General features: G+C 57.6%; 11 protein-coding genes across 11 annotated transcripts; all 11 read left to right on the top strand.

Moving 5' to 3' along the window:
• Positions 1-891: 891 nt before the first annotated feature.
• Positions 892-1,344, top strand: LMJF_21_1675 (conserved hypothetical protein; the record flags this gene model as incomplete). The annotated part of the gene is made up of 1 exon (XM_001683080.1): positions 892-1,344. The coding sequence occupies one exon, from the start codon at positions 892-894 to the stop codon at positions 1,342-1,344; it is 453 nt and encodes a 150-aa protein (XP_001683132.1).
• Positions 1,345-2,101: 757 nt separating this feature from the next.
• On the top strand, positions 2,102-3,433 carry LMJF_21_1670 (conserved hypothetical protein; the record flags this gene model as incomplete). The annotated part of the gene is made up of 1 exon (XM_001683079.1): positions 2,102-3,433. The coding sequence occupies one exon, from the start codon at positions 2,102-2,104 to the stop codon at positions 3,431-3,433; it is 1,332 nt and encodes a 443-aa protein (XP_001683131.1).
• A 1,064-nt stretch (positions 3,434-4,497) lies between these two features.
• LMJF_21_1660 (putative mitochondrial structure specific endonuclease I (SSE-1)) lies at positions 4,498-5,391 on the top strand (the record flags this gene model as incomplete). The annotated part of the gene is made up of 1 exon (XM_001683078.1): positions 4,498-5,391. One exon carries the CDS (start codon positions 4,498-4,500, stop codon positions 5,389-5,391), a length of 894 nt encoding a protein of 297 aa, XP_001683130.1.
• Positions 5,392-6,782: 1,391 nt separating this feature from the next.
• On the top strand, positions 6,783-8,282 carry LMJF_21_1650 (putative protein kinase; the record flags this gene model as incomplete). The annotated part of the gene is made up of 1 exon (XM_001683077.1): positions 6,783-8,282. The coding sequence occupies one exon, from the start codon at positions 6,783-6,785 to the stop codon at positions 8,280-8,282; it is 1,500 nt and encodes a 499-aa protein (XP_001683129.1).
• A 1,978-nt stretch (positions 8,283-10,260) lies between these two features.
• Positions 10,261-10,956, top strand: LMJF_21_1640 (conserved hypothetical protein; the record flags this gene model as incomplete). Its single annotated transcript, XM_001683076.1, has 1 exon — positions 10,261-10,956. The coding sequence occupies one exon, from the start codon at positions 10,261-10,263 to the stop codon at positions 10,954-10,956; it is 696 nt and encodes a 231-aa protein (XP_001683128.1).
• A 729-nt stretch (positions 10,957-11,685) lies between these two features.
• LMJF_21_1630 (putative calcineurin B subunit) lies at positions 11,686-12,213 on the top strand (the record flags this gene model as incomplete). The annotated part of the gene is made up of 1 exon (XM_001683075.1): positions 11,686-12,213. The coding sequence occupies one exon, from the start codon at positions 11,686-11,688 to the stop codon at positions 12,211-12,213; it is 528 nt and encodes a 175-aa protein (XP_001683127.1).
• An 815-nt stretch (positions 12,214-13,028) lies between these two features.
• On the top strand, positions 13,029-14,051 carry LMJF_21_1620 (conserved hypothetical protein; the record flags this gene model as incomplete). The annotated part of the gene is made up of 1 exon (XM_001683074.1): positions 13,029-14,051. The coding sequence occupies one exon, from the start codon at positions 13,029-13,031 to the stop codon at positions 14,049-14,051; it is 1,023 nt and encodes a 340-aa protein (XP_001683126.1).
• Positions 14,052-15,725: 1,674 nt separating this feature from the next.
• LMJF_21_1610 (conserved hypothetical protein) lies at positions 15,726-16,208 on the top strand (the record flags this gene model as incomplete). Its single annotated transcript, XM_001683073.1, has 1 exon — positions 15,726-16,208. The coding sequence occupies one exon, from the start codon at positions 15,726-15,728 to the stop codon at positions 16,206-16,208; it is 483 nt and encodes a 160-aa protein (XP_001683125.1).
• Positions 16,209-18,648: 2,440 nt separating this feature from the next.
• On the top strand, positions 18,649-19,122 carry LMJF_21_1605 (conserved hypothetical protein; the record flags this gene model as incomplete). The annotated part of the gene is made up of 1 exon (XM_001683072.1): positions 18,649-19,122. One exon carries the CDS (start codon positions 18,649-18,651, stop codon positions 19,120-19,122), a length of 474 nt encoding a protein of 157 aa, XP_001683124.1.
• A 780-nt stretch (positions 19,123-19,902) lies between these two features.
• On the top strand, positions 19,903-20,628 carry LMJF_21_1600 (hypothetical protein; the record flags this gene model as incomplete). Its single annotated transcript, XM_001683071.1, has 1 exon — positions 19,903-20,628. One exon carries the CDS (start codon positions 19,903-19,905, stop codon positions 20,626-20,628), a length of 726 nt encoding a protein of 241 aa, XP_001683123.1.
• A 2,447-nt stretch (positions 20,629-23,075) lies between these two features.
• On the top strand, positions 23,076-24,485 carry LMJF_21_1590 (conserved hypothetical protein; the record flags this gene model as incomplete). The annotated part of the gene is made up of 1 exon (XM_001683070.1): positions 23,076-24,485. One exon carries the CDS (start codon positions 23,076-23,078, stop codon positions 24,483-24,485), a length of 1,410 nt encoding a protein of 469 aa, XP_001683122.1.

Here is a 24,485-nt window from a genome sequence, read left to right as displayed (position 1 = left end):
TGCGTACTAAGGCGGTTGCTTTTCGGGGTTCTCCATCGATCTAGTCGTTCGTGCACTGTCGCAGTAAAGATGCCCTTATTCAGAGGATGCAAGCAGGTTGAAGCCTCGCAAGTGAGAGTGATGTGGAAGAAGGCTAGTCAGCCAGCGGGCGGGGTGGAGGTGAAGAGAGGCGCACACAAAACATATCTGCCTCCCCCTTGCCGCTGCACGTACCGCTCTCCACCCGCGTAGACACAGATGCGGGTCTACGTGCATTCTTTCCAACACGGAAGTGACATCTGACCGTGGCGGTTTCGCGCTCCTTGTTGAGAGACTGCTTCCACCCGTCCCCCCTGCCACCCGTCAGCGCCATGCCATGTAACTGCTACCTCGTCCTGTGGCGGCGCCGTATATATTTTTTTGCGTGGTGTATAGGTATCTAGTGCCTAGTTACGTTGGCGGAGCCGATAAAGCGGAGAGAACCACACCACAGTGAGCTTGGATGCAGTGTTAAGTGCCCTGCAGCGTGAGCTCTTTTACTCTCTGTCTTTTCTCCCTTCTCTGCTTCTCTCCTCCATCCTCGCCGCGCTCTCGCACCCGATGCAGCGGCGTCCTCCTTTTTTTTTTTGAACCCTTCCTTCCCTCCCACCTCCGCAGACACACACACACACACACACACACACAAACAAACAAACCTGGTAGTGCCACTTGTCTTGTGCACTTCCCGTGTCCTCCCACCGGAGTTCCACTTGTTTTTCGTGTCCCCTTTGCCCTCTTTCTCAGCAACAAGTGGGCGTTCTGCAGCCTCTGATTCTCTCGCTCCCCTTTTTACTCTCCTTCACGCGAGGTGGCGGAACGGCTGGTTGTAGCTCCGGATTCTGGTGAATGTAGAGCCAAGTGATCCCATCGCGCATGGAGGAGCAGCTTTTCCAGTCTGACATCGTCGATCTCGGACTGACAACCTTAGAGGCACTGGTGCGCGAGCAGCGCCTACAGAATGCACGGATGGAATCCCGCCTGAGTGTACTCGAGAAGCGAATGTCGTCGCTGCCGCTACACATGGGGTTGACGGCGCCGAAGAAACTAACCTGCAGCGACGGCGACGACGACGGAGCGACGAGAAGTACGGCGCTCTCACTTGAAGAGGTCGAAGCCCCGGGGCCCAACGCCTCAGCAGACGATCCTGCAACACCCATGTGCGACTATTGCTTCCTCTTTTCTCACAAGTGCTTCCCGTGCCCTCGCTGTGGGCGCGAGTGGTACTGCAGTGCTGCCTGTCAGCGACTACGCCACCGTTGCCATGTTTCTCGGTGCGGACAACAGTATCTACCTCAGACGTGCCTTCAGCCGAGAATCGCTCACTAGTCTGCTCGTCTGGTTCGCAGTGCTTTTCTATCGACCTTGTGATGGCGTACATGTATATATATATATACATGTGTGTGTGTGTGTGCGTGCTAGACGTGGCTTACCTTTCCGCCTCCCTTTTACGGCCAGCCCAAGCTGCCTTCTTTCCTCTTTCTCTTTCACCTGTACTATATCACACACTACGAGAGTGGAGAAGTTCGTCCTCTTCTGCCCAACGACGGCTCTTCGCTGTTCGGTGTTTTCTTGTTCTGGTTTCTCCGTGGAGACCGTGTTCCTCTGTCGCAGTCCCCCTCACGAGAGAGTGTCTGTGTATTTCTCCGTAGGGGTGCGTGGGCGTGCATTCTTCGCTCCATCGAACCACGTAACGTGTGCGCAGCGCCATCTACCATTGGTACGACGAGTGCAGCACGGTTTGCCTCTGAAAGGTAAAACGTCGCATTCCAGTGTCCTGCTCACAGTCTTTCACTCTTCCGTGTGTGCGCGCTGATGAGCCTGTTGTTGCGTTGGATGCGCAAGCGAGTACACGTCTCTTTGTCCACGGCACGCTGCCTGCCCGCCACCTTCTTTTCTCCTTTCTCGGACGCTCACTCGCTACGCTGCCTTCTCTCTCCTCCCTTTGCTCGGTTGCTGTCACACGCCGCCAACCACACGGACATGATGTTTGTTGGCCTGCGAACAGGCATCCACACGCATCAGCGACTGCCTGCAACGTTTCCAGAGCCAAGGCTCTTTCTTTCTTTTTGTGCACTTCACAGCGATGGACGCAGACGATCTTCGCCAGCTGGCGATCAACGTGTCGATGGACGATATCGCGGCATCGCGCGATGCAACAAAACGGCTGCAGCAGCTTTTTACGCCGCAGCAGATTGTTGCCATGCTGAAGGATGCGCCATCAACTCACGCGCTACGTGTACTTGTAGGGGAGATGGAGGCGGTCGGTAACCCAGACGTCTTTCACCTTATCGGGGGAGTGCTAGAGGATGTGTTCACACAACCGTCGAGAGAGAGTAAAGCCGTCCTGTTTGCCCCTGCTGCCCAGTTCCTCGTGGAGTTTATCGTGCGGTCCGCGGCGGCGGCTGACACTGCCGTCGCTTCAAGCATGTCAAAGGCGCTGCATCGACTCATCGCCATTGCGGGTGACAGTACCGAGGCGGCTGCGTTTCTCGGGCCTTGCCTGGACGCCAACTTTCACAACGAGCAGGTGCTTCGACTCTTTGATTGCGATGCGGTCGAGTCAGCGGAAAACAAAACAGTCTGCGGCTTTCTGGAGCAGTGGACGTCTCTGCTTCCTTTCATGTTTGAGGCCACACTGGACGCATTCGAGAATGACCCGCTGCTGCAAGCCAACTATACCATAGCCAGCGGAGTGGCGTGTCGCACGGTCGACGTGCCATCGGCGCTGCGGCAGCGCACGATGGACATCCTGCGCGCGAAGGATGATTCCTTGTGCTTCGCGTATGTGTGCCGCTTTTGGAGCATTGCGCTGCTCCGTCACGAGGCGAACGGGCAACGTGACGCCGCCGCCTGTGTGTCTACCGTGATGCCAGCCGCGGAGGCGAGCGAGAGGGATGAAAGAGCCACTGAGGCCATCTTCGACCTTCTCGGCTCCGCGGCCTCGACGCAAGCAGGCTGGGACGCTGTCACAAGACAGCTACCATGCAAAACACTGCAGGTGAGACTCTCCAGCACCTCGCCCTCCCTGCGGCTGTCCACGTTGAATCTGATGCTGTGCATGCTGACCTCGCCGCACATGAATGTATCGTTCTTCACAAAAGACTTGTTGCTGGACGCGTGGCAGACGCGCACCTCCCCCGATGACATGGTGCGTCTCGCTCTCTGGCGGGTAGCGAACGCGGCCCTTCTGCAGGAGAGTTTGAATCGAATGCTGGGTGCCGCGTGCGCGTCCTTCTTGAGCAGTGGTGCCCACGAAGAGAACGTCGCTGTGCGGTCACTGAAGCTGACGGCGGCCGAGCGTCTTTTGCGCCACTCCACGCTTCCCGAGAACGTCAAAGCCCGCCTTTCGCAGGTTGTCGAGCGCGGGCTCTACCCTGCGGGCTCCAGCGGTGTATCTCTCATCGCGAAGGACTGAGCCGTCCGCCGACGTGGGCAGGGCAGCCGCTTGCCCGTCATGCTGAACTGCACCTCCCTACTCCATCCCCCTTCTCCGACGTGTGTGCGTGTGTGTTATTGTGTGCACACTCTCTTTGTGCCCCCCCCTTCTGCATCGCTACACCTGCCCCGATTTCCCCCAGCGCGATGGAGTGCACATGCGCGCTTAGTAGAAGGAGTTCCAACTTCCTTTTCTTCCCGCGTTTCGTAATGTGCGACGTGTTAGATCCGATGGCACAGGTGCACATGCCCTCGCACAAGAAGCATGGAGCTCACACACTGGCACTGCTGTGTGCAACGTGGCTGGGGTGGACGAGCGCATGTGCTCCTTCACTTTCCTTCCTACAAAAATGTGCGCGTGTATCCACTGCTGCTGCTGCTGCTCATGTCATTCGCAGTGCACCACTTTCCGTTTCGTGTTGTGCACTATATGCCGCACACCGCGTGGGCCATTTTGTGACCATGAATGCATGGGCAGCGGAAGGTGTTCAGGGATGATGAGCCCTCTGCCTCTCGTCACGCCAGCCGATGTGCCACGCACTCTCTCTCTCTCTCTCTTGCATGCGCTTGTGCACCTCGCCTCTCTTGTCGCTTTTACACCTCCTCGCTTCTCGTTTTCCATTGCTCCTCTTACTCGATCTGCACATGCGGTGCGCCTCGGACTTTCCGCTCCCACGTCCCACCCCACCCCACACTTGCTTCCCCGCCCATCGCCTGCCGGCTGCGCGCGTGCGTCAGTGTGTACCTTTGTTTCCTTGTTGTGCTTTCTATCGCCACGCTTTCGTGAATGAGATGCCGCAAGACGAGAAGGCCTGATAACAAGTCCGTTACCCACACGTATCTCCATCGCCCGTCTTCACCCAAAGGCTAATAATACGGTGCGTGTGCGTGTAGCGGCAGAGGGCCGACTGCAGCGCACGGCTTTCGCTTCTTTTCGATTGTCTTCTCATCAAGCGTCACTTCAGCCCTTGCCTTGTCGGCTGCACTTAGGTGAACGCGCGTCTCCGCACTGATCTAGCGGGCTGTCCTCGCCGCGCCACAGTGATGCCCGCACGAGAGAAGGCCATTGTTCTCATCGACGGGCCAGCCTTGGTTCACCGGTGGTACCACCGGTGGAGCTACACAACTGAGAGGTACGGCACGTCTCTCGATGTGAAGCAGTTTGCCATCAAGAACGCTCGCTTCATGATCGCAACGGCCCATAGCTTCGATCCGGCACACATGGCGCAACATCTCCTGTCTCCGCAGACAGAGTACGCGCATACACCGAAGCACAACAGAATCATCGTCTGCTTTGACCATGGCGACGGAGGTCGGCGCCAGATCTACGCCGACTACAAGGCGAATAGGTTGCAGAAGGCCGTCACATCTGAGTTTCGGTTAATCGAGAGGGTGGCGAAGAAGGTGTTCGCTGACGAGCCACGAGAGTCGCTTCTTGTAGTCCCAGACTGCGACGCGGGACTGGCGAACCTCAACGCGGAGGCCGACGACATGATCGCCACCCTCGCTTTCTTCAACCAGCAGAACACAAGGCCGACGGTCGTGATGTCGCACGACTACGACCTGTACCAGCTTGTTGACGAGGCGAAGAAGAGCTACCACTACGACATCCGCACAAAGCATCTCGTATCGGAGAGGGGAGTGATGGAGCGCGTTGGGGTGCCCCCTAAACTGGTGCGCGACTTCAAGTCATTGGCGGGTGACTCTTCGGACAACATTCCCGGCGTAAATGGCATCGGCAAGGTGCGCGCGCGAAACCTGTTGAAGAAGTACGGGGACTTGGATGGCATCCTCTTCAAAGGCATCAAGAAGGAGACCGGTCACCTTGGCGAGCTACTCAACGAGGGAGCCAAGATGGCGTTGATCTCGCGCCAGCTGGTAGACTTCCGCATGTGCCCTAAGGTGATCAAAGTGTGCGAGTCGTTTATGAGAATCTGAGCGGCCGCTGCAAAAAGGGGCGATGACCGCAAGATGTTTGTCGGTGCAGACGTGGTAATGTGGGCAAGGGGTGGTGGGTGGGGACCCTAGAAGGGAACACCGCAGGTGATCTTGGCTAGTACCACAAGGCGAAACTGCAGCAGCGCACATGTGGATGCCCGCCTCTACACCCCCTCAGCACCACATCTGCGGCCTTGCGTTCCTTCAGAGCTTAATGCTTTTCATCACAGTCGCCCCTAGTTTTCTCATCACCTCCCTCACGCTACACACACACACACCTCGCGCCTCTCAGAGGTGTTGCTTTGTTGCCTGCCTCATAGAATGACCACCACCACCACCGCTGCAGCAGGTGCGACAACGACGTGTGCTATAAAGGCAGAAGCGTATCGCCACGGAGTGGGAAAGCTTAGGGGAAGCCCTGTCAGGTGATGGCGCTACGCATATTACCTGTCAAGCCATAGATCTCCTTCCCCTAGTCGTTGCGTGGGCAGTTGCTCGTGTGTGTGCGTGCGTGCGTGCTTGTGCGTATTGTTTTGCAGATCCGTGTCTGCATGTTGCTTTGCATGAAAGAAAACGAGAAGGTGTGGGTTGCTCTCCATAGATGACAGCATACGAGAAGTGACACGTAACAAGACAAACGCATCGAGGATGCACGAAAGTGGAGGGAAGGGCCGAACGCGGTCAAGACCGCTGGTTGGATAGAACGTGCACGGGGAGGGACACCCCTAGACCATGGCGAGGTGCAGGTGGAGATGGACCGGAGGAATCTCTCGCACTCCCCCATGGCCTGCGGCGCCATCAAGTATGCACGACAGCGCCTTCTTGCCGTGTCTCATCCCCTCTTTTCTCCCTATCTCCTCTCGCTACTCGGCCCAGGTATGGTTCAGTGCAGAGCAGATGACCTGCTGAGCATCAGAGGTGGTCTGGTGGCAGCGGGGAAGAGAGGGTGTGGGAGGCTTCATGTGCATCGACGGGGGTCGTGCATTCACGTGTGTGGGTGTGCGTGCTCGACAGAATGCCAGTACTCTCCCGTGCGCCACGACTTGTGCTTGTACAGTCTTCTTTCGCTCTGCTCCCCTATTGCCACTTTATCGTCTCCCTTTCTCTTTTTTCATTTTCCTGTGCGTGCGCGCATGCCGCAACAATGAGCAGCTCTCCTCTCCTCGACTGCACTCTGCGGGTCTGCATTCGCGCAAGTGTCGGTAGTGTGCGCGCCTGTGCACGGCCGCATTTGAACGTCTTGCGCTACTCGCGCTTGCGCTCGTGTGTGCGTGTGTGTGTGTGTGCATCGACGGACGCATAGCCATTCCGACTCTTTCTTCCTTTTCTGTACCCTCCTACACGGTATTGCTACCTGTGTCTTACGTCATCAAGCGGGACGCGTGGGCACCATGCCGACCTCTAGCGGTGTCGATCAGGCCAAGCTGCGGGAGGTGATCCGTGTGCTGAAGAGCGTCGGCCACGTAGGGATGGCGGAGTCGTTGGAGGTAGAGTGGGGCATGAAGCCCAACACCGCCGCTCACGCAAAGAACGCGAAGAAAGGACGAAAGTCGCTGCCACACAAGAGTCGCGAGTCCTCCAAGGCACGGGGCAACTCGTTCCCGTCCCTCTCCTCCATTGCGGTCGCACCCTCTCCTCTCCAGGTGACGTCGCAGAGTCGATTTGTGGTCACCTGCATTGGTGACGAGGAGGACTTGTGGAGCCCGGACGAAGACCCCGCGGATGCGAAGCGCTGCATCGCGCCGCTCTTTGACTACGGCGCCGGCCTCCTGCGTGACCACTACGCCGAGTACGCCGCGCACCCCGTCTCTTTCGTGTCCGTCCATCCATATGAGAAGCAGCAGCCACCGTCGAACTTACCATGGCGTCACTTCGAGCTTAAGGTGTTCTACGAGGCAGGGAAAACGGGGTCGGAGGAGAAGAAGGAGTTTGAATTAGTGAAGGGCGATCTCATAGGTGGACGCTACCACGTGGATGCCCCAATCGATGCCGCGACCTTTTCCCGAACTGTCCGATGCTACGACGAGCAGACAGGCCAGCCTGTGTGCCTCAAGATAATCCGAAACTCTAAGACCTTCTTAGACCAAGGCCTCGACGAGCTACGGGCGCTGACCTGCGTCAACGACGCCGGCGACGCCGATGCATGCTGCGTCGTGCGGCTGCTCGACTACTTCTACTTTCGAGAGCACCTTGTCCTCGTCACGGAGCTCCTGTTCGACAACCTGTACGAATACGCGAGGAAGCTCGACATTGTAGAGCGCTGCGCTTACTTCACCCTTGCGCGTCTGCAGCGCATTGTGCGCCAGGTGCTCACCGCGCTAAAGCTAATCCATTCCGTCAACCTCATTCACTGCGACATCAAGCCGGAGAATATCGCCTTCAAATCAGTGTCCGACTGCGATGTGAAAGTGCTCGACTTAGGCAGCAGCTGCTATATGACGGACACGCTGAGCTCGTACGTCCAGTCCCGCTCCTATCGTGCGCCCGAGGTCATTCTCGGCTGCAAGTACGGCCCCGCTGTCGACATTTGGTCTCTCGGGGCCACAGCAGCAGAGCTGGCGACTGGAACAGTGCTCTTCAATGTCGAATCCGTGCCCACCATGCTTGCCTCCATCGCGAGCGTATGCGGGCCGATACCGGCGGAGATGCTCCAGGAAGGGCGCAATACCTCTCTCTACGTCACACAGCACGGTGCCTTCTACGACTACGAGGATGAGCAGCTCGTCTTCCACTTTCCATCGGAGCCGCCCGACGCGGCGGTGCTCTTCGGCTTCGACGACCACGACTACGTTGACTTTGTGCGGCTGTGCTTGACCTTGGACGCCGCATTGCGTCCCTCCGCCGCGCAGCTTCTCGATCACCCGTTTCTCACCAAAACCTACACTGACTGATTGTCTTTATCTCTGGCTCTTGGAGGTGTTGCTGACGCTGTGGCTGCCTCTCCAGCCCTAAGTCCCTTCCTCTCGCGGTGTTGCTTCTCATTCTCAGCTGTGTGCTGCCTTCACCCAAACGCCTTTTGTCCGCTTGAGTATATACGCACATGCCTAACGTCACACGACGTCGGTGGAAGAGACGCCGCCCGTGTTGTCTCCTCTTCCCCCCCCCCCCACACACACACCGCCCCCTCTTTACGCGCGTCTCTCTGGCCCCTCATATTAGATATCACTGTTTTCCTTTTTCTTCTCGCTGTTCTCTCACCTCTCTCTCTCTCCCTCTGACCCTTCCTCGATTCAACTCTCTCGGTGAATGCATGCGCACGTGTGTATGTGTGTGTGTGTGTGTGTCGGCGCGCGTTTCCTTGTGGTCTCCCCATTTTTCATGTATATGTATGTGCGACGGTGGTGGCGGTGGTGCATGCGTGTATCCATTCTTGCATGCTGCAACTAGTGCTGTAGTTGTCGTTGGTATGGTTGCTGTTTTTAGCGTCGAGCATGTGAGGGACGCTGACGCACGGAGCTTCGGCACCTATCTTCTGTTTTTCGTTTCCTTTTCTCTGAGGTGGCTCCTATTACTTTCTTGTCAAAACCGCCGAGGCGACGGCACGCACTAGCACCACGACGGTGGTGGCGTCGACCCTCTCATCCCTCCGCATCAGCGCATCACCACCTCCACCCTCCACCTTTCCCAGCATCTGTTGCTCCTTTCCGTCTTATACACACCACATCTCCCTCGCACTTTCTCTTTGTCACTGAGTGCCTGCTGCTACTTGTTTTCTCTTATCATTTCATGGCTTTCTCCACAGACACACACAGAGACGCAGACGCACCCTCAGAGGTCTCCACTCAGCGGTGCTGCGGCTCCACTCTCGCGTCATCCCTCTCTCTCCAAGGATGCGCGCCGCTTCTTTTTTTTTTTCTTCCTCGTTCTTCTTGATGCTTCGCCTCTCCCTATGACGGCACCACTGGGCAGCTCACTGAGTACACCCATCCGCGATGAGTGCGTGTGTTGGCCGGTGCGCGTGTACTATTATTGCCCTGAATCCCCATCTACATTCCCTTCTCTTTCTCTGTGGTGATTCTCAATTCTGTTTCGTGCCACGCCCTCAAACGTGTATGTGTGTGTGTGTGTATGTTGGTGTGTGATGTGCGCTTCTCTCTCTCTCTCTCTTGCTATCGTTATTGCCGTTTGCGTGTGCTCTCACCGATGAACACAATACATCAGACCGCCGCTGCTCTTCTCTTTCCATCCTCCAAAGCGCTTCCCCCCCTCAACACGCGCTGCCACTGCTGCTCATTGCACTCCGGCTGCTGCCCGGCTGCCCACTTTGCTCGCTCTCCTCTTCCCTCCCTCTTGGTGCGTTGAATCTGTTCTACAGCAGGTGTAGTATTTGTGCCGAAGCCCGGCCACATCGGGTTGTTCCCCCTCCCTCCTCTCTCGCGCCTCCCGCAGTGCCTCCCGACACCGCAGCCGCACGTGACATCAACAGCAAGCGCAGACGCGTGTGCGTTTTTCCTCTTTACGTTTGGCGAGAGCGAGCGCTGCACCGATTACAGCGCACACAGAGAGAAGGCGGGGCCAGGCCAACAACGAAGAAGAGCCGCGAAGGAGACTCCCGCACTTTGGCAGTCGATGTCGACCCCTCCCCATTCCCCGCTCCACGCACCGCCTCTTCCTCGGTACCGGTATCATCCCAAGACAGGGGTATGGCGGAAGGAGCGAGTGCCGGAGGATAGCGCTTGTGCGGGAACCACTACCGACGCCGCTGCAGCGATCCCATCATCAGCGTCCGGGCCGACGCCGAGCGAGCCCTTCGAGAGCTCCTATGACTACTTCTTGCGATCTTTGCGCCCACCGGTTCACAGGATTCCGGCTGCGGAGCGCGAGGAGCTGCTTCGTGAGCGCACCAATGCGAAGCTGCGCCAGTTCGAGATGCAGCTTCTACCAAGAGCAGCGACTGTGACGAAGCGCAAGGCGCATGTCTTGATCACCGGCGATGATTGCAGTACGACAAAAACGTCGGAGCCATCGGCGCAGCTGCACCCTCTTGTGGGCTACGCGTCCACCGTCTCCCTTCCGACGGTGTACTCGGCTCTAGCGAAGGTCACGGGCCGCGTGTTGTCGTTTGCTGCGGCAAGAGAGGAAGACCGGCTCAGCCGACAGGGCTTCCACGAACTGCTCGCGCTCATCGGGCCTGCGGAAGTGCTCGGTACCAAGTACGCTGACACAATGTTTACCTCGCTGCCTTCGTACAACGCCGATAACGACACCACAGAGGCGTTGGCCATCTTCACTCTGTTGATCGAGCACCGTTACCACCCTCGGCTGAACTCCAACGTGGAGGCGCTGTTCGCGGCCTTTGACACGGACGTCAAAGGTGTCGTGCCTGCAGAGGCTCTTTGCCCGGACGTACTGGCGGCCTGGGCGGTGCAGCGCACCTATGGCAATCTACGCAACCAGTGGCAGCGTTTCGCCGCTGTCATTAGTATGGAGAGCGAGAGGAGCGCTGATGTGTTGCCACTTCTGCCTCCTTTGGCTTCACGTACCGCCATCCGCGCAGCGCTATGCAGCACTGCCGCCATCTACACCGCGGCCTGCTCGCTAGACCTCGACGGCAGCTCTCTGTAGTACGCACCCTTTCACGCGAGCGAGGAGTGAAGAGGTGTGGGTGTGTAGTAGCTCTTGGAGAGAAAGGGAAACGTGCATTGCGACCAGACAGCGCGCTGTTAAATGCTCATGCGTACACCCTCTAGCCCCCCCCCCCGACACCTCTCCTCTTCTTTTGCTTGCCATGTACATCAGCCTGTTCCTCTCCTTCCTTCTCTGTTTTCTTCGTTGCCTGCACCTTATTCACCTGCTCACTTCATTGGTGTGATGCGCACGTTTCTTAATCTCTGTATCCGTGTCCGAGGGGCAGCCTGGAACGCGCTCTGCAGCTGTTGCCCTCTTGCCTTCCGCACAGGCCAGCATCCACAACTTCTGTGTTGCTGTGTTGGCGTTTGCGGACGACACATGTGTGTGCTACAGATATCTCGCAGGCACAGTGGCCCTCTGATGAGGCCTTCCTTCTCCCTATCCGCGCGTGCTTCTGCTCCCCGCCGCATGTGCTTGAGTGAGGGCGCACGTGTATAGGGCTCACTCTCGCTTGTCTCGTCTTTCCACTTGCCATGACACACACGCTCTTGGGTCTCTCCCTGTTTTTGCATCTGTGCGTGCTGAAGCGCGACGTATTCGTGGTGCATCTGACCACATCAGCCGCTCATTCACCTCCTCCTTTCCGTGCCACATCCTTGGCGTCTTTCTGTCTCTCCCAAATACGCAAATCGGACTCACGCCAGTGTGTGAGCGACGTCGACAATGAACGAGATTCCACTCACAGCGGAGGAGCTGCAGAACATCCGCGAGTCCACGGCGCTCACGGACGCGCAAGTGCAGCGGCTGTACAAGAGCTTTTCCAAGCTGAACAAGGACAAGTCTGGCAAGATCACTCGGGCGGAGTTCAACTCGATCCCTGCACTAGCCTCCAACCCACTCGTCGACAGAGTGCTGGCGGTGATGGACACGGACGGCGACTCCACAGTAGACTTTGGGGACTTTGTGCGGGCACTGGCGGTGCTCTCCTCGGCGACCTCGAAGGAGGATAAGTTGCGGTTCACGTTCAAGATGTACGACGTCGACGGTGATGGCCGCATAAGCAACAAGGACCTCTTTCAAATGCTCAGCATCATGGTTGGGGTGAACCTCTCCCAGATGCAGCTGCAGCAGATTGTGGACAAGACATTCATCGAAGCGGACGTTGATCGGGACGGCTACATTACGTTTGAGGAGTTTCAGGCGCTGGCCGTAAACAGCGACTTTGGCGATCGGCTGAACCTGCATTTTTAGCGCCTCTCCCTCTCTCTCTCTCCCTCTCCTACTCGCCCTCCCACTTTTTGATGTGACTGCTGCTTTGCCTCTACTCTCGCTCGCTCGCTCGCTCTCGGCATCGGTTGTGCTGGTACGCTAAACGACGAAAGATTTGTCGATCGCCCCGTCGACGCGCTCCTCCCCCGCCCCTCAACTTCCTCCGCTACTCCTCCTCGTGCGTGCATCCCTCATTGTCATTATTCGCGTGCTAATCATCCCTGCACATCGAAACACATCAAAAGCCAGAAACAGCTGGCACACAAGTGACACGTGCACGGGCATCGCGTGTACTCCGAGTTGTGTCTTTGCCCATCGTGCATACGGCAGGTGGAGGGGGGAGGAGGAAAGAATGGCGCTGCCACAGCTACACTTCTCTGCATGTGCGTAAGTGTCGTCGTTGCGTGCGAGTAACGGACATGACTGGAAACGTCCCGCACGCCCTTCGCCCGCTCCGCCCTTCTGCCCCCTAGCGGCAAGGACGGGACGCCAAAGCACCGACTCATGCGCACACGTAGAGGACCTCCACCGCTCCCCTCTGTCGCTGTCACCCTGTGCGGGTCTGATCTCGCATCTTCGCCGGCACTGCATCGTCCATGCTGTTCATCCTTTCCCTCCTCGCTTTCTCACTGACGTCGCACCGTATGGCATGCCTTACCCATCTCTTACCCCGGAACTCTACTACCGTCGTGCTTACACGTCACACATGCGATGACGTGGACCACCTCTCCCACTGCTGTGGGTTACGTCGCGGGGAAAAAGGGTACGAAGAACGATAAGATCGGGTGGAAAAGAGAATGCTGCGCCGCACTGAGATCGCGTTGAAGAAGGGGTGGACTCACAATCCTGGTCACACCCGACGTGGTGGCAAGAACCTGGCCTGGCGGCCAAAGATCTCAGACGCGAAGCTGAGTCAGTTTGTGCCCTTAGCGCTGGTGCACCCACGTCGACACCCTAACAACTGGCAAGAGCGGCAGTTCAACGCGCTGGGCTACACCAAGTGGCCGAAGGACATCGGATTCTACAACGCTGGTGACAACTTCGAGGTGACGCCCGAGGCGGCGTGGCGCCTGTACGTGCACGCGCGTGATGAGCCCTATTGGGGTAAGCTACACTGCGAGAAGACGATCATTACGCTGCTGCCGGTGGTGGAGAAAGCACCGAAGGAGAACATGGAGCGAGTTCTGGATGTGTTCCGGCACTATCTGAAGCGCTACGGCGCCGACCACTACATCTACAACGCCGTTATGCAGGCTGCCGCCTTTGCCAAGAACTACGAGCAGGCGGAGCAGCTATTCAAGGAGATGGAAACGTTGGGGCTGGAGCCCAACGCTCAGAGTTATGTGAACATGATGCTGGCGGCGAAGCTGTGCGGTCTTCCACCCGAGAAGAGCGAGGCATACTTCAAGCGCGCCGTGAAGGATGGGGCGATGCAGTCTGTCATGCGCATGGACACAGAGTTCAGGATGTGGATGGACCAGCTGGATCGCTTGGGCTCCTTCACTGCCTCGTCCGGGTATCTCTCCGTTAACGAGGAAGGCGCCAAGCCCATGCCTCGTGACATGTGGGCCATCTGGGGCTGGCATCGCAGCGAGAGCAAGTTCATTAGCCGCCGCGACCTCATCATGCAACAAGTGCGTGCGCGTGTGCACAGTGGTAAGGAGCTTGTTGGCACGGTGTACACCAAGACCCGGCGGCAGCCGTGGGCGAAGTTCAATGGTATGCTGCGCCACGACTACAACGGACCGTCGTACCGCGCCCCTACCATCTTCCCAGATGCACCCGAGTACACGAACGAGGCGGGGCACAAGGCCTTCTGATAGCGGCGGAGGGAGGGCGGCGCTCGCCTTTGGAGGCAGCTGTTGCGTGCGTTTGTGCACACATGTTTCAAGCGATACGGCTCGTCCGTCGAGTTGTCTGCGATTCACATCGAAAGCTGTGAGGGGTGCGCAACACGCACACACTCACACGGCGTGTCCTGCCTCCGCCGTCGGTCCTTTGTCTTATCTGCTGTGGTCATCTCACAGGTTTTCTTTTTCTCTTTCGTGTTGTCGGGGAAAGAGAAGCGTTTTCTCGTGGTGGGCTTTCCTCGGGCCGCCGGCAATAAGGGGGGGGGCACCCCTTCCTCCTCATCCCTGTCCAACCCTCCCCTGCTCTTCCCGGCACACGTGCATGTGGGCGTATTCCAGAGCCGATGCAGGAGGGTGGTAGGAGGCATCGGGCCGCGTATGGTTGGCCAGATTCGATGAATTGGCGTGCAAGTGCCGAGTTGCGATGATGTGCGCTGTTTTCTTTGTGCGTCCCCGACCACTTAAGGGAAAAACAAGGGCACAACATCGAGGAGTCGAGCCTAATGCGGAGGAGGTTCAGTGACTGCCGTACAAGAATCACTAAAGTGAGTGGGGGCCGTGCCGTCTGTCGCGGTGGCCATGACTGGTGTCTGTGTGTGTTGCAGTGTCGAAGATGCAGCGAAGCACGGTAGTAGCGCATACGAGTCGGCAAAACAGTGCCTACTGGAACGGGTGCAGAGCAGCTGGTATATGTAGATGTGTGCGCGTACATGCGAGAGAGTGCTGTCTTCCACTTCTGGCCGCATCTTTGATGATTGTGTGTCTCTCCACTCTGCCCCCCTCCCCTCCTCCTCCCCACCTTAACGAACGCATTCTTTTTTTGTGTGCGGATTGCTGCCTTACTCTCTTGCGCCCCCTCCCTCCCTCTCTCGCACACCCGTGCAGAGAGCTACATTCACTCACGCTCCCTTGCATCTGCCTAACAACACTCACCCACCCACGCACACAGCACACACCGCACAACAGGTGCATCATACCCCATCGCCGCACATCCGCTGGCAGCAGTACTTTCACCTTCCACCCTCTGCATACATATCACCATTTTCTCCCCGTTTTACTGCTTTTCCCTTTCGCCGTCGTCATCTCCCTCATCGCTCTCGTTGCCATTCGCGTTCGCTCTCATTTTTCTTTCATTGTCTATTTACCGTTCGACTCCTCCGTTATTTCGGCCTGTTCTTCGTGCGCGTGTGCGCGCGCGTGTTCTCCATTGCCAAATACCCAGTCAGCGTGCTTAAGGTGTCGAAGTGTTTGGCTTGTGTAGACATTACTGTCATCAGACACCTCACCCCCTTGCGCGCACGCTTTCTCCCTGAGTCTCTCCCGTCCGCCTCCACCGCTGCCCTTGCACTTGTAACACTTTATACACACGCACACGGATACCCAACACATACATATATTATTACACAACACGTCTATTTCTGTGCGGCTGCCACCCTTGCGAATCAACAGGGCGTTTGCGCGCTGTACCATACCCCTGCTAATCCTCGAGCTGCTTTCTCCCCCCCCCTCCCCCTCCCCTTGTGAGGCTCGTCCAGCCTTTTACTGCTTGTAAGTGTGCGTGGGTGTTTCCGTTGCTCTCTGCGCTTCCTCGACGTTGCTGTAACACGCACACACACACGTGGTACGGAGTGCCCGGCAATATCGATGGAGCGTGTGCGCATTCGATATGTTCTGACGGGCGCCTGCCCGCCCACCTACTCGGGACGTGTGGTGCACGACTTTGTTGCCCTCAAGCAGCCGAACGGCTGTGACACTACAATCGAGATGGTGAAGGAGCGGTTCCGCTCGAACTGGCCAGCTGATGTGAAGGAGCTGGCGGAGAGCATTTCCGAGTCGGGGATCCGCGTGCTCAAGGCAGGACGCGTGCTGAATGATCATGACTCGTTGATGCGGCATCTCACGGCCTCGGAGCGGAAGGCGTGCCTTGTGTCGGGCGACACGAAAGTTGGAGATACGAATGACGAGATGCAGAAACCTTCGGTGCTGATGCACATGGTCATCCAGGGGAACCGCGCCCCGCTGGAGAACTCGAGGAAGGAAAAGCACAAGGTGAGCAGCACGCCGGAGGGCGGTAACTCGAACGAGGGGCACGAGATGAAGAAGGATAGCTGCTGCTGTGTTATGTAGCGGTAGAGCGGCGAGAAAGAGCAAAAAGCAGCGCGAGAAGAAGAAACGTTGACCCCCCCACACACACACACACACTGACATTATTCGTCTTCCCAGTCCACATCGGCATTCGCTGTTACGCCCCCTCTCTCTCCCTTTCATTGCTGCCTACCTCTCAAAGTTTATGTGGCATGCTGTTGCGACAACTGCTACGACTGCTGACTGGTCGAATGTGTGGCCTTCTTCTTTTTTTGGTTTCTCGTTCAACGCGCGCTCAATTCGCTGCTGTTCTCGTGCGTGTGCATGCGTTCTTGTCTGACTGCTCCACCCACCAACGCCCTCTTTCCGCTATGGCGCTCTTGCTCGTGGTGGGTTGGCATTTTCGTTTTTACTTTTCCTCTATGTCTGTCTGTCTGTCCGTCCCGCTGCCGATGTGTGGGCTGGTTGCGAGCACCTGTGCGCGTCTTTCATCGTTTCATTGTTTTTGTTAGTGCTCTCCAACGTTTGGAGTGTCGCTGCTTCGCAGCGCATGCGTGTGAGAAGGTGAGGCGGCGACATTCTTGTGTGTATGTCGGGGTGGGGATGGGAAGGTGCTGTGGCAGCATAAATTCAAGTGAGGTTCGCGTTGGCAAATGTGTGTTTATCTGTCTGTCGGCAACCACCTGCACGTACGGCGTCCCTCGCCAGCTCTTTGTGTGTTTCCTTTATAGCTTGCTGAGGAGTGCTGTACCTGTTTCCGTACTTTGGTGGACGAGGAGGAGGAGGGATGCCACCAGCACCGTTCTTCTCTTTTCTTTTTCGTTACTTTACATCGACTCTGCCTTTGGTCCCTCTTTCCCAGTGCGCTTGTGGCGTCTTTGCTGAGGGACCGCAGGTGTGTGCGTATGTATGTGTACGCGTTGCGTGGCTCACGGACTGATTGGCCCAGGGAGAGTGAGGAGGAGCGGTGATGGATGAGTCAAGGGTGGAAACGCTGCGACTGTTTTCGGTGGTTGAGGGAGCCAAGGAGCAAGCGGTAAGAATAGGAGGACAGGGCCCCTCGAAGGCGAGGGGTAGTGAAGGAGGCAAAAGGGGGAGGAGGAGGCTGGTTATGTAACCACGCACTGTGACCACGTGACACTACTGATGCCCCACACATTGAATTGCTTCGTGTGCGCTGACTTCCCTTCGCCCTGTCCTATCGCTCCCTTTACGGCTTGTCATCACCTCTTCGCATCTTCCTCGCCGTCTCTCACTTGCTGTTACCTCCACGCAGCCACACGCATTCTCTGACGCACAGCTGGCGCGCCTAGATGCGCTAGTGGCGGAGAGCAGCGCTCAGTGGAGCTCCTGTGCCTGTCGTCGTCTCTCTTTCTGTGATTTCTCCTTTTCATTTTTCAGCTCTTCGATGTTGTGCGTATGTGTGTGTGTCTGTGCGTGTCTTCGCCCATCTCTTCCCGTTCTTGGGTTGTCTTTTACCAGCCGTCGCCGACTCACCGTTCTTCATCTTCTTTAGCTCTTTTCTATGCTTCGTTTTGTGCTTTCTTTATCGCACGTACGCGCGTGCGCGCGTGCACACACACACACACAAACACACACATGCGTGTGGCTGTAATGTGTGCATCTTATCTTTGCTGAGTTTATGTGACGTCCTGTAGAGGCTTCTTCGCTAAAGGCCGATCTTCGGCCTGCGCTCTCGGTAGCCGCGTGTGTATGTGTGTGTGCGCACGTATGCTTACTGGGCCACTGCTGCGAATAAGAGAGGATAGTCGACGCGACACACGAACGACGTGTATCAGAGGTGATGGCGCCCACCAAACCACCTTCACTTTCCCCAAGGGCAATAGCTGTGCGCGCGAGCGCTTCCTGAGACCGTGGCCTCGGCCAACTGCCGCTATCCCAGCTCGATGGCGAGTGTGGGTGGTGGACGAAGGGGGGGGGGCCACACGGGGGTGTGAACGTGGGGACAGAAGAGAGGCGTCCCCGCACGACTCGTTTCCGATCCGCTTTGCTCCTAAGAGAAAGAGAGAGTATGCGGCAGCCTTTTTCGTCTCGTATCATACACCAACGATAGCGTGGGAGAACTATACACCTCAACTTCCGCGCGCCACCTTCGGCCAAGAAGGGCGCCCGGGTAAGGAACAGAGGACAGGGGGGAGCGCAGTGGGCCCTCTCCTCACGCTCCTCACTATTTCCCTGATTCGTATATGAGTCTAGGGAGTGCCTCACTCTCGTCTCTGTCTCCGTTACGCATCCCTCTGCTACTCCTTTCGCTTGTGGTGCAATATTCCTCTCTTGCCTGTCGTTTCCGTCCCCCCCCTTCCATACCTAAAATGACCTCCGCTGCTGCCGCTGCGCAGTAGAGTACATGCGCGGCGGAGTACGAGTGAACCATGCAGCGATGATTCAACTGTGAAGTTCTGTTGACTTGACGGATTCTTTTTTTTTGTGCGTGCTGTTGTGGCAAAGACTTCGTCTTGGGATGAACCACGCAGGCGGCTATTCGATTTCTGGACAAGCACACACGCACACACACACAGATGGTACAATGAGTGCGTTGCAGCAGAGATGCCCACTCACCGCGGAGGAGCGGGCACAGTCGCTGGAGGTGCTTGCCGATCTGCTCGCCTCTACCTTCGACGGGGAGGTGAATACTGCCGATGTGCATCGCGCATTGTCCAGAGGCGACACAGCTGACAGCGACGATGATGACTTATGGCGGGTGCGCATGATGGAGTGCGCGCATGAGCGCAACGCTCGAGTGGCCGGCGAGGCAGCGCAGCGAGGCACACGGAAATGGATATGCCCCATGTGCGAGACAGCAAATTGGATCGTGGACGCTCGCGAGACCCTTCGCAAGCGACAGGGAGAGTCGTCGTGTGGATTTTCGCTGACCGTCACGGATCCTTTGCGGTGTGAGTGCTGCAGCTATGATGGCGCGACGGCGCCGTCGTAGCACCTACGCGCGCTCCTCGCTTCTCGCTACTCCTTTCTGCTTCAACATGCACCAGCTACTCAAATACCCGATAGCGGCGCTGCTGTCGAGGCCATGTAGGCGACAGAGGGGCTCGAAAACGTGCAGGGAGCTCATACACAGCAAAAAAGACGGAAAAGGGAAGCTGCTAAAGGCGAGCAGCGGCGGCGCTGGTGCTGTGGTTTTATTCGATAGCCCTGCCGTCCTCGGGCGGGGGAGAGGTGTGGCGAGACCCTCTCTGTCCCACCACCGTGTTGTATGTGTGTATGTGTGTGCGCACACACATACACACATACACACATACATACTCGATGCTCTCTCTCTCTCTCTGTTTTGTTTTGTATTGCTGCCTTTTCCGTTTGGTTTCCACATCCACACTCCGTCCCAGCGGCTGAAAGACGCCGACGTGTGCATCGTTCCCTTTGGCGTGTCTCTTCACTTTTTTTTTATCGCCGTGCCTCTCTTGCTCATCTTTTTCCAACCGCCCGTTTCCAGGCGCGAACTGGTGCCATTCGAGGACATCGGACTTTGACCTGCATGCCTTTATTGTGCATCTTTGGCTTGCACCTTCTCCTCAGCGCTTCACTCTGCTTGCGCAGGTAGACGACACGGAGACAAACGCACAAGCAGGCAACACTCTCCTGTCTCCTTCGCTCACAGCGAGCACGTTCCCGTGCGGGCAAGGAGCTTCGCTAAGGGATTCCGGAAGCAGCAGTGGCTCTACCTTCCTTGCCCCTCCCCTGATACAACCTAGAAAATCACATGAAAATCTTCTCGACGCTTGGTAATCCCGGTACTCTGGCAGCCACCAAGCCTAAGAAGGGTGAGGTGGTCTTGGCGTCGCCCGAGGCGACTGTGAGCAAGTACAAGGAGGCTATTAAGCAGCACAAGAAGGCGCTGAAGGAGCTGCACGCGTGCACCGAGCGCTTCACGCACGCCTTGGCCGCCGTCGCCGCCTCCCTGCAGCTCTTGACCTCCGATACACATATTCCCGTCATGGTCCAGTCCAGCGGCGCCCTCGCGAGTGGCATCGAGGAAGTGCAGGATGGTGTCCTTCTCCAGGACTTGATGGAGGAGCTGGACTACTCGCTCTCCACCCGCTTCAAGCAGATAGCAGAGGACCAGCGTGAGTTGAAAGAAAGTCGCGAGCGCAAGTCGAAAGCGGAGAGGACGCTAATGCTCTTGAGGAGTCAGTGCGACAAGCTCCAGCTCAAGAAGGACGTGGATGCCAAGGTGCAGGCGCTCTATCTGGCCAAGACGCAGAAGCGGGACGAACACGAGGTCGAGTGCACACGGCTGAAGGCCGAGTTCGAGGACACTTTTCAGGACTTCACGAAGCGCTTCGGCATCCTTGTATACGAGGATATGAAGGGGCTCACGGTGCACCTCCACCGGGTACTCTCCGCGCTGTCTTACCAAGTTCGCAAGTGCAAGGACAATATCATGGCCCACCCCATCACCCCCAAGCCGATCGCGGAGATGTCTTGAGGAGAAAAGGGGAAGATGATGTCAGCGGAGCGCCTCGAATGGCTTCCTCCACCACTCCTGCTCTCATTTTTTTTAGCGTGTGTGCATCCCTTGTTTTGTTTATGGTGCCAAGTCTGATTCTCTGATGACAGGAGGGGGTGGCACACAGCGCTCAGTGCGTGGTACCACAGGGCAGAGTATTAACCTCCCATTCTGCGTGTGTGAGGGAGGCAGCCCAGCAGACCCCTACCTAACCTTTGCCCACTGCCGAACCACCTGTGGCGATGACAGGGTCAGGGGCCTAAGACGTCGGGAGGTCGGGGCGATGCATGGCTGCTGACGTCGGCGCTCAAGTCCTGGACGGCGTGGCGTCGGAGCCACCCGCGACAGCGAACACGTGTGCACCATGCGTATGATAGGCAGAATGCCAGCGTGACTCGGACGCGTCTCCCACCCCCGACCCTCACACTGCCCAGTGGCCGGGATGGGGGGCACCTCAGCGCCACCCCGAGGGTTGTGTACCGGATGGGGACCTGCCCAATGGGAGCGGCTGCGAGGCAGCCTGCGATGCGGGTTACTAGAGTTCGAGTCAGGTGCCGTTCTCGAACGATTGGGTCGGTGCATTGCTGTAGCGGCGTGTCTACGGCTGCTGCGCACTACGCGATGGGGCCGGTGACAGGCCGGGTAGAGTGTCGTTTAACTGATGCTGTACAGCAGAATGGACACGTCGAAACACAGAAAAAAAAAGAATCGTTGTTGGCCGCGACCACGCTCTCAGCACGCACGCATCATCAACGTATCGCCCCCCCCCCCGCTGCGTTTCCCGGCTGTCGAAGCATCTGGTGCTCACAAGTCCTAATCGGCCCCCTTCCCTCGTGCTTCCTCGCTCATCACCACCACGACCGCATGCCTCCCACCACCAAGAGCACCACCGGCTCCTTTGCACATACTCTCTCTCTTTCCTCCTTCCCCTCCTCCTCCTCCCCCCCTCCCTCCTTCCCCTCCTCCTTCCCCTCCCCCCTCCTTCCCTCTTACCGGCACGAGGTCCTTTTCACCCTTTCCTGCGCCACCTGCTTGGGCCGCTCGCCTTCTCTTGCACTTTTTGTTTAGCCCTTCACACCGTTCCTTGTGCTCCCCGTTTATCTTCTTCACTGTGTTGTGGATGTCGTGTATCTTCTCGCTGTTGTCTGGCCTTGCCTTTTCACCTCAGCTCTGTCTCTCTACTCCCCTCCCACTCCCTCCATCCCCTGAGCGTGCGTCTCCCTTTCTTTTTCGTTGCTGCACCATCTTCCTTCTATCCTTCCTCCCACCTCCCCCGCTCTCTCTGAATTGCGGTACTTTGGACGTTCATCTGAGAGTGCTTTTCGCAGCGCGTGGCTGTATGTGCTCGCGCGCGTGGGTCTTCTCTCGTTTCGTGTGCTATCCTTTGATCTCATTTCCGTGTCGCTCGCGTTGTCTTTTGGGGGGTTGAGCTTGCTCTTGCGTGTTGACTTCCTCTGCAGCGCACACGCACACACGCGCGGTTCTCCTCTTGGGTGGATAGCTTTTCGAGATTGGTGAAGAGCGCGTTCGACCACGTTTTCGTTTAGGCGGAACCGGAGAGATCCGCCCACCTAAAGGGAGGGGTTCTGCTTTACGTTGTTCTGTTGTTCTCTCGGTTTCGCTCTTTCTCAAAGCAGCGGCGCGGCGCAACAGGCAGCACAAAACGAGGGAAGTCTGCGCCTGCTACTGCCGTTGCTGAGGGGGTGGGGCACGCAAGCAGCTCACACGAAAAGAGCGGACTGCGCACCCACCCACCCACACACGCAAACACGTGTGCACCCTTGTCGTGTGGCGCACGTGTGCTGGGCCGTCTCCGTGATTCCACTGCTCGAAACACCAACAGCGCGAGACCCGGATGCCTCTGAAGTCGGTGCAGAAACGACGTTTTCCCTTATTTTTTCTGCCCACATTTCGTGCTCGTGCTGTCGCGCGCGCGGGTGCAGCCTAGGAGCTGCTCCAGTGGCGGCCTTTTCCCGCTACTGCCGCTCGCCCACCACACCGGCACACACTCGCTTTTGTAGGTGGGACTAAAGAGGACGAAGCGTCCACGGTTTTAAGGGGAGGTGTGGCGGTGCGCTTCACGGCCGCCCCGTCCCCCCCCCCCTCCTATAGTCGCCGCAGAAGCGCAGAGAAGGAAATAAGCATATACGCGCACGCACACACGTGCGCGCGTACAGACATATATACGTTGGTAGTCGAGATAGCGAGGGGGGGGGAGGAGGGCCGTTGAAAGGAGAGGCCAAGTAGGCGTACAAGCTCACGCCAATAACGCTACGCAGCAGCCCACCGAAAAACGCTGCCCTCATTACCCGCCCCTCCCCCCCCCTGTTTCTCTCGCTCTGCCTCTTCGTGCGGTTGCTCTTCCCCTTTCTTTGCTCGCGGTTCGCTTGCGTCTCTCTTCTCTTTCTCTCCTGTGCGTGTGCGGGATGTTTGCCCTTCATACACATGTGGTGTTCAGCTCGTCCTTCCCCTCCTTTCTCGTGTCGGACGGGGAGGCGGTGTCGGACGACGACCACCCCGGCGCGTGCGTGATGAAGCGAGGGGTGTCGTGGGTAGAGAGACTCCCGCGTGAGCTGCTGCTCAATGTTTTCATTGATGTGATCCGCAACGACGGCGATAGCTTCGGCTGGATCGGCGTCCTATCGTCTGTGTGCCGCAGTTGGTATCAGCTCTGTCAGCATCCGGTGCTGTGGGAGTACGTGGCGAAGCGCATCTGTGTTGTCTACCCGCTAGTGGTCCGGCTGCACGGCGCGGCACCGTACGATGCGGTGAGTCAGGAAATCGTGAATCGGATGCGCCTCCTCGAGTCGGAGGAGCAGTGCATCGTGCAGTACGACCCACTCGAGCCCCTCCCCGCCCCGTCGCGGGCGGCGCTGCACAAGACGATGGAGAAGGTGCGGCGTTACCGTGAGAGCCAGCAGTACTACAAGTACGTGCAGCGGCGGCGCCGTGTGGTGCTGCATTTCTTCTTGTCCGTTACCTTGTTTTCGGTGGCGCTTGCCATCACCACGGCGATGTGCGTCTCTGAGGGGCTTGACACGGGGGGTCTCTGCAACACCACTATTGTCTTTGGGCTGCTCTGGATGGCGTACCTCTGTATTGTCGCCATCATCGTCTCCAATGTCGTGATGCAGGCTCACTTCGAGCCTCTGCCGCTGTTGCTGCGACTGCGGCGCAACAAACTGCTGATTTTCGCTTCTGCCGTGACGATCCTGCTGGGCATCTGCGATATCATCATTCCGACGCTGCTGATTCAGATCAACCTGGGACGCAAGGAGCGCTTCTCCTGGCTCTGGTGCGGCATCACCGTCATCCTTTCCTTCTGTCTCTGGCAGCTGTACGCGCTGATGCACATCATACCCGCTGCGAGGCAACAGCTGCGGTATCAAATGACGCACGTTAATGTGCGAGAGGGCTTTCGGTTTGTGGTGCTGAACATCCCGAACGGCTTCCCATTTCTCTTCGCGGCAGCCTCCTTCTGCGCCCTTCAGTACGTCCAGTACGGCTACCGCATCTACCTTTTGCTCGGAGGGGTCCCGGTGATTGTCAGCCTCGGCGTCCTTGCGCTGGTCTTTCTACTCGACTTCTACTCCCTGCACCGCTTCAAGGACTTGGCGATGGGCATCTGTTTCTTCCTCGCGATGCTCTTCCCCATTTCGCTGCTCGTGTGGGAGTTCCGCGGGCTGTGCTTGCTGCCGCTCGCCGCGGCAGCCTTTGGCATCTTTTTCGCCCACGCCCGGTACGTGGTCAGCTCCGCCATTCACGAGCTGATGCGCACCATCCGCGCCGAACGCAACGGCTGCATCCTCCGCACCCCTGATGCAAACAAGAACTAG

Source organism: Leishmania major, chromosome 21, assembly GCF_000002725.2.
Source record: "Leishmania major strain Friedlin complete genome, chromosome 21".
Classification (NCBI taxonomy): domain Eukaryota; phylum Euglenozoa; class Kinetoplastea; order Trypanosomatida; family Trypanosomatidae; genus Leishmania; species Leishmania major.
This window is presented reverse-complemented; position numbering and strand designations above follow the sequence as displayed.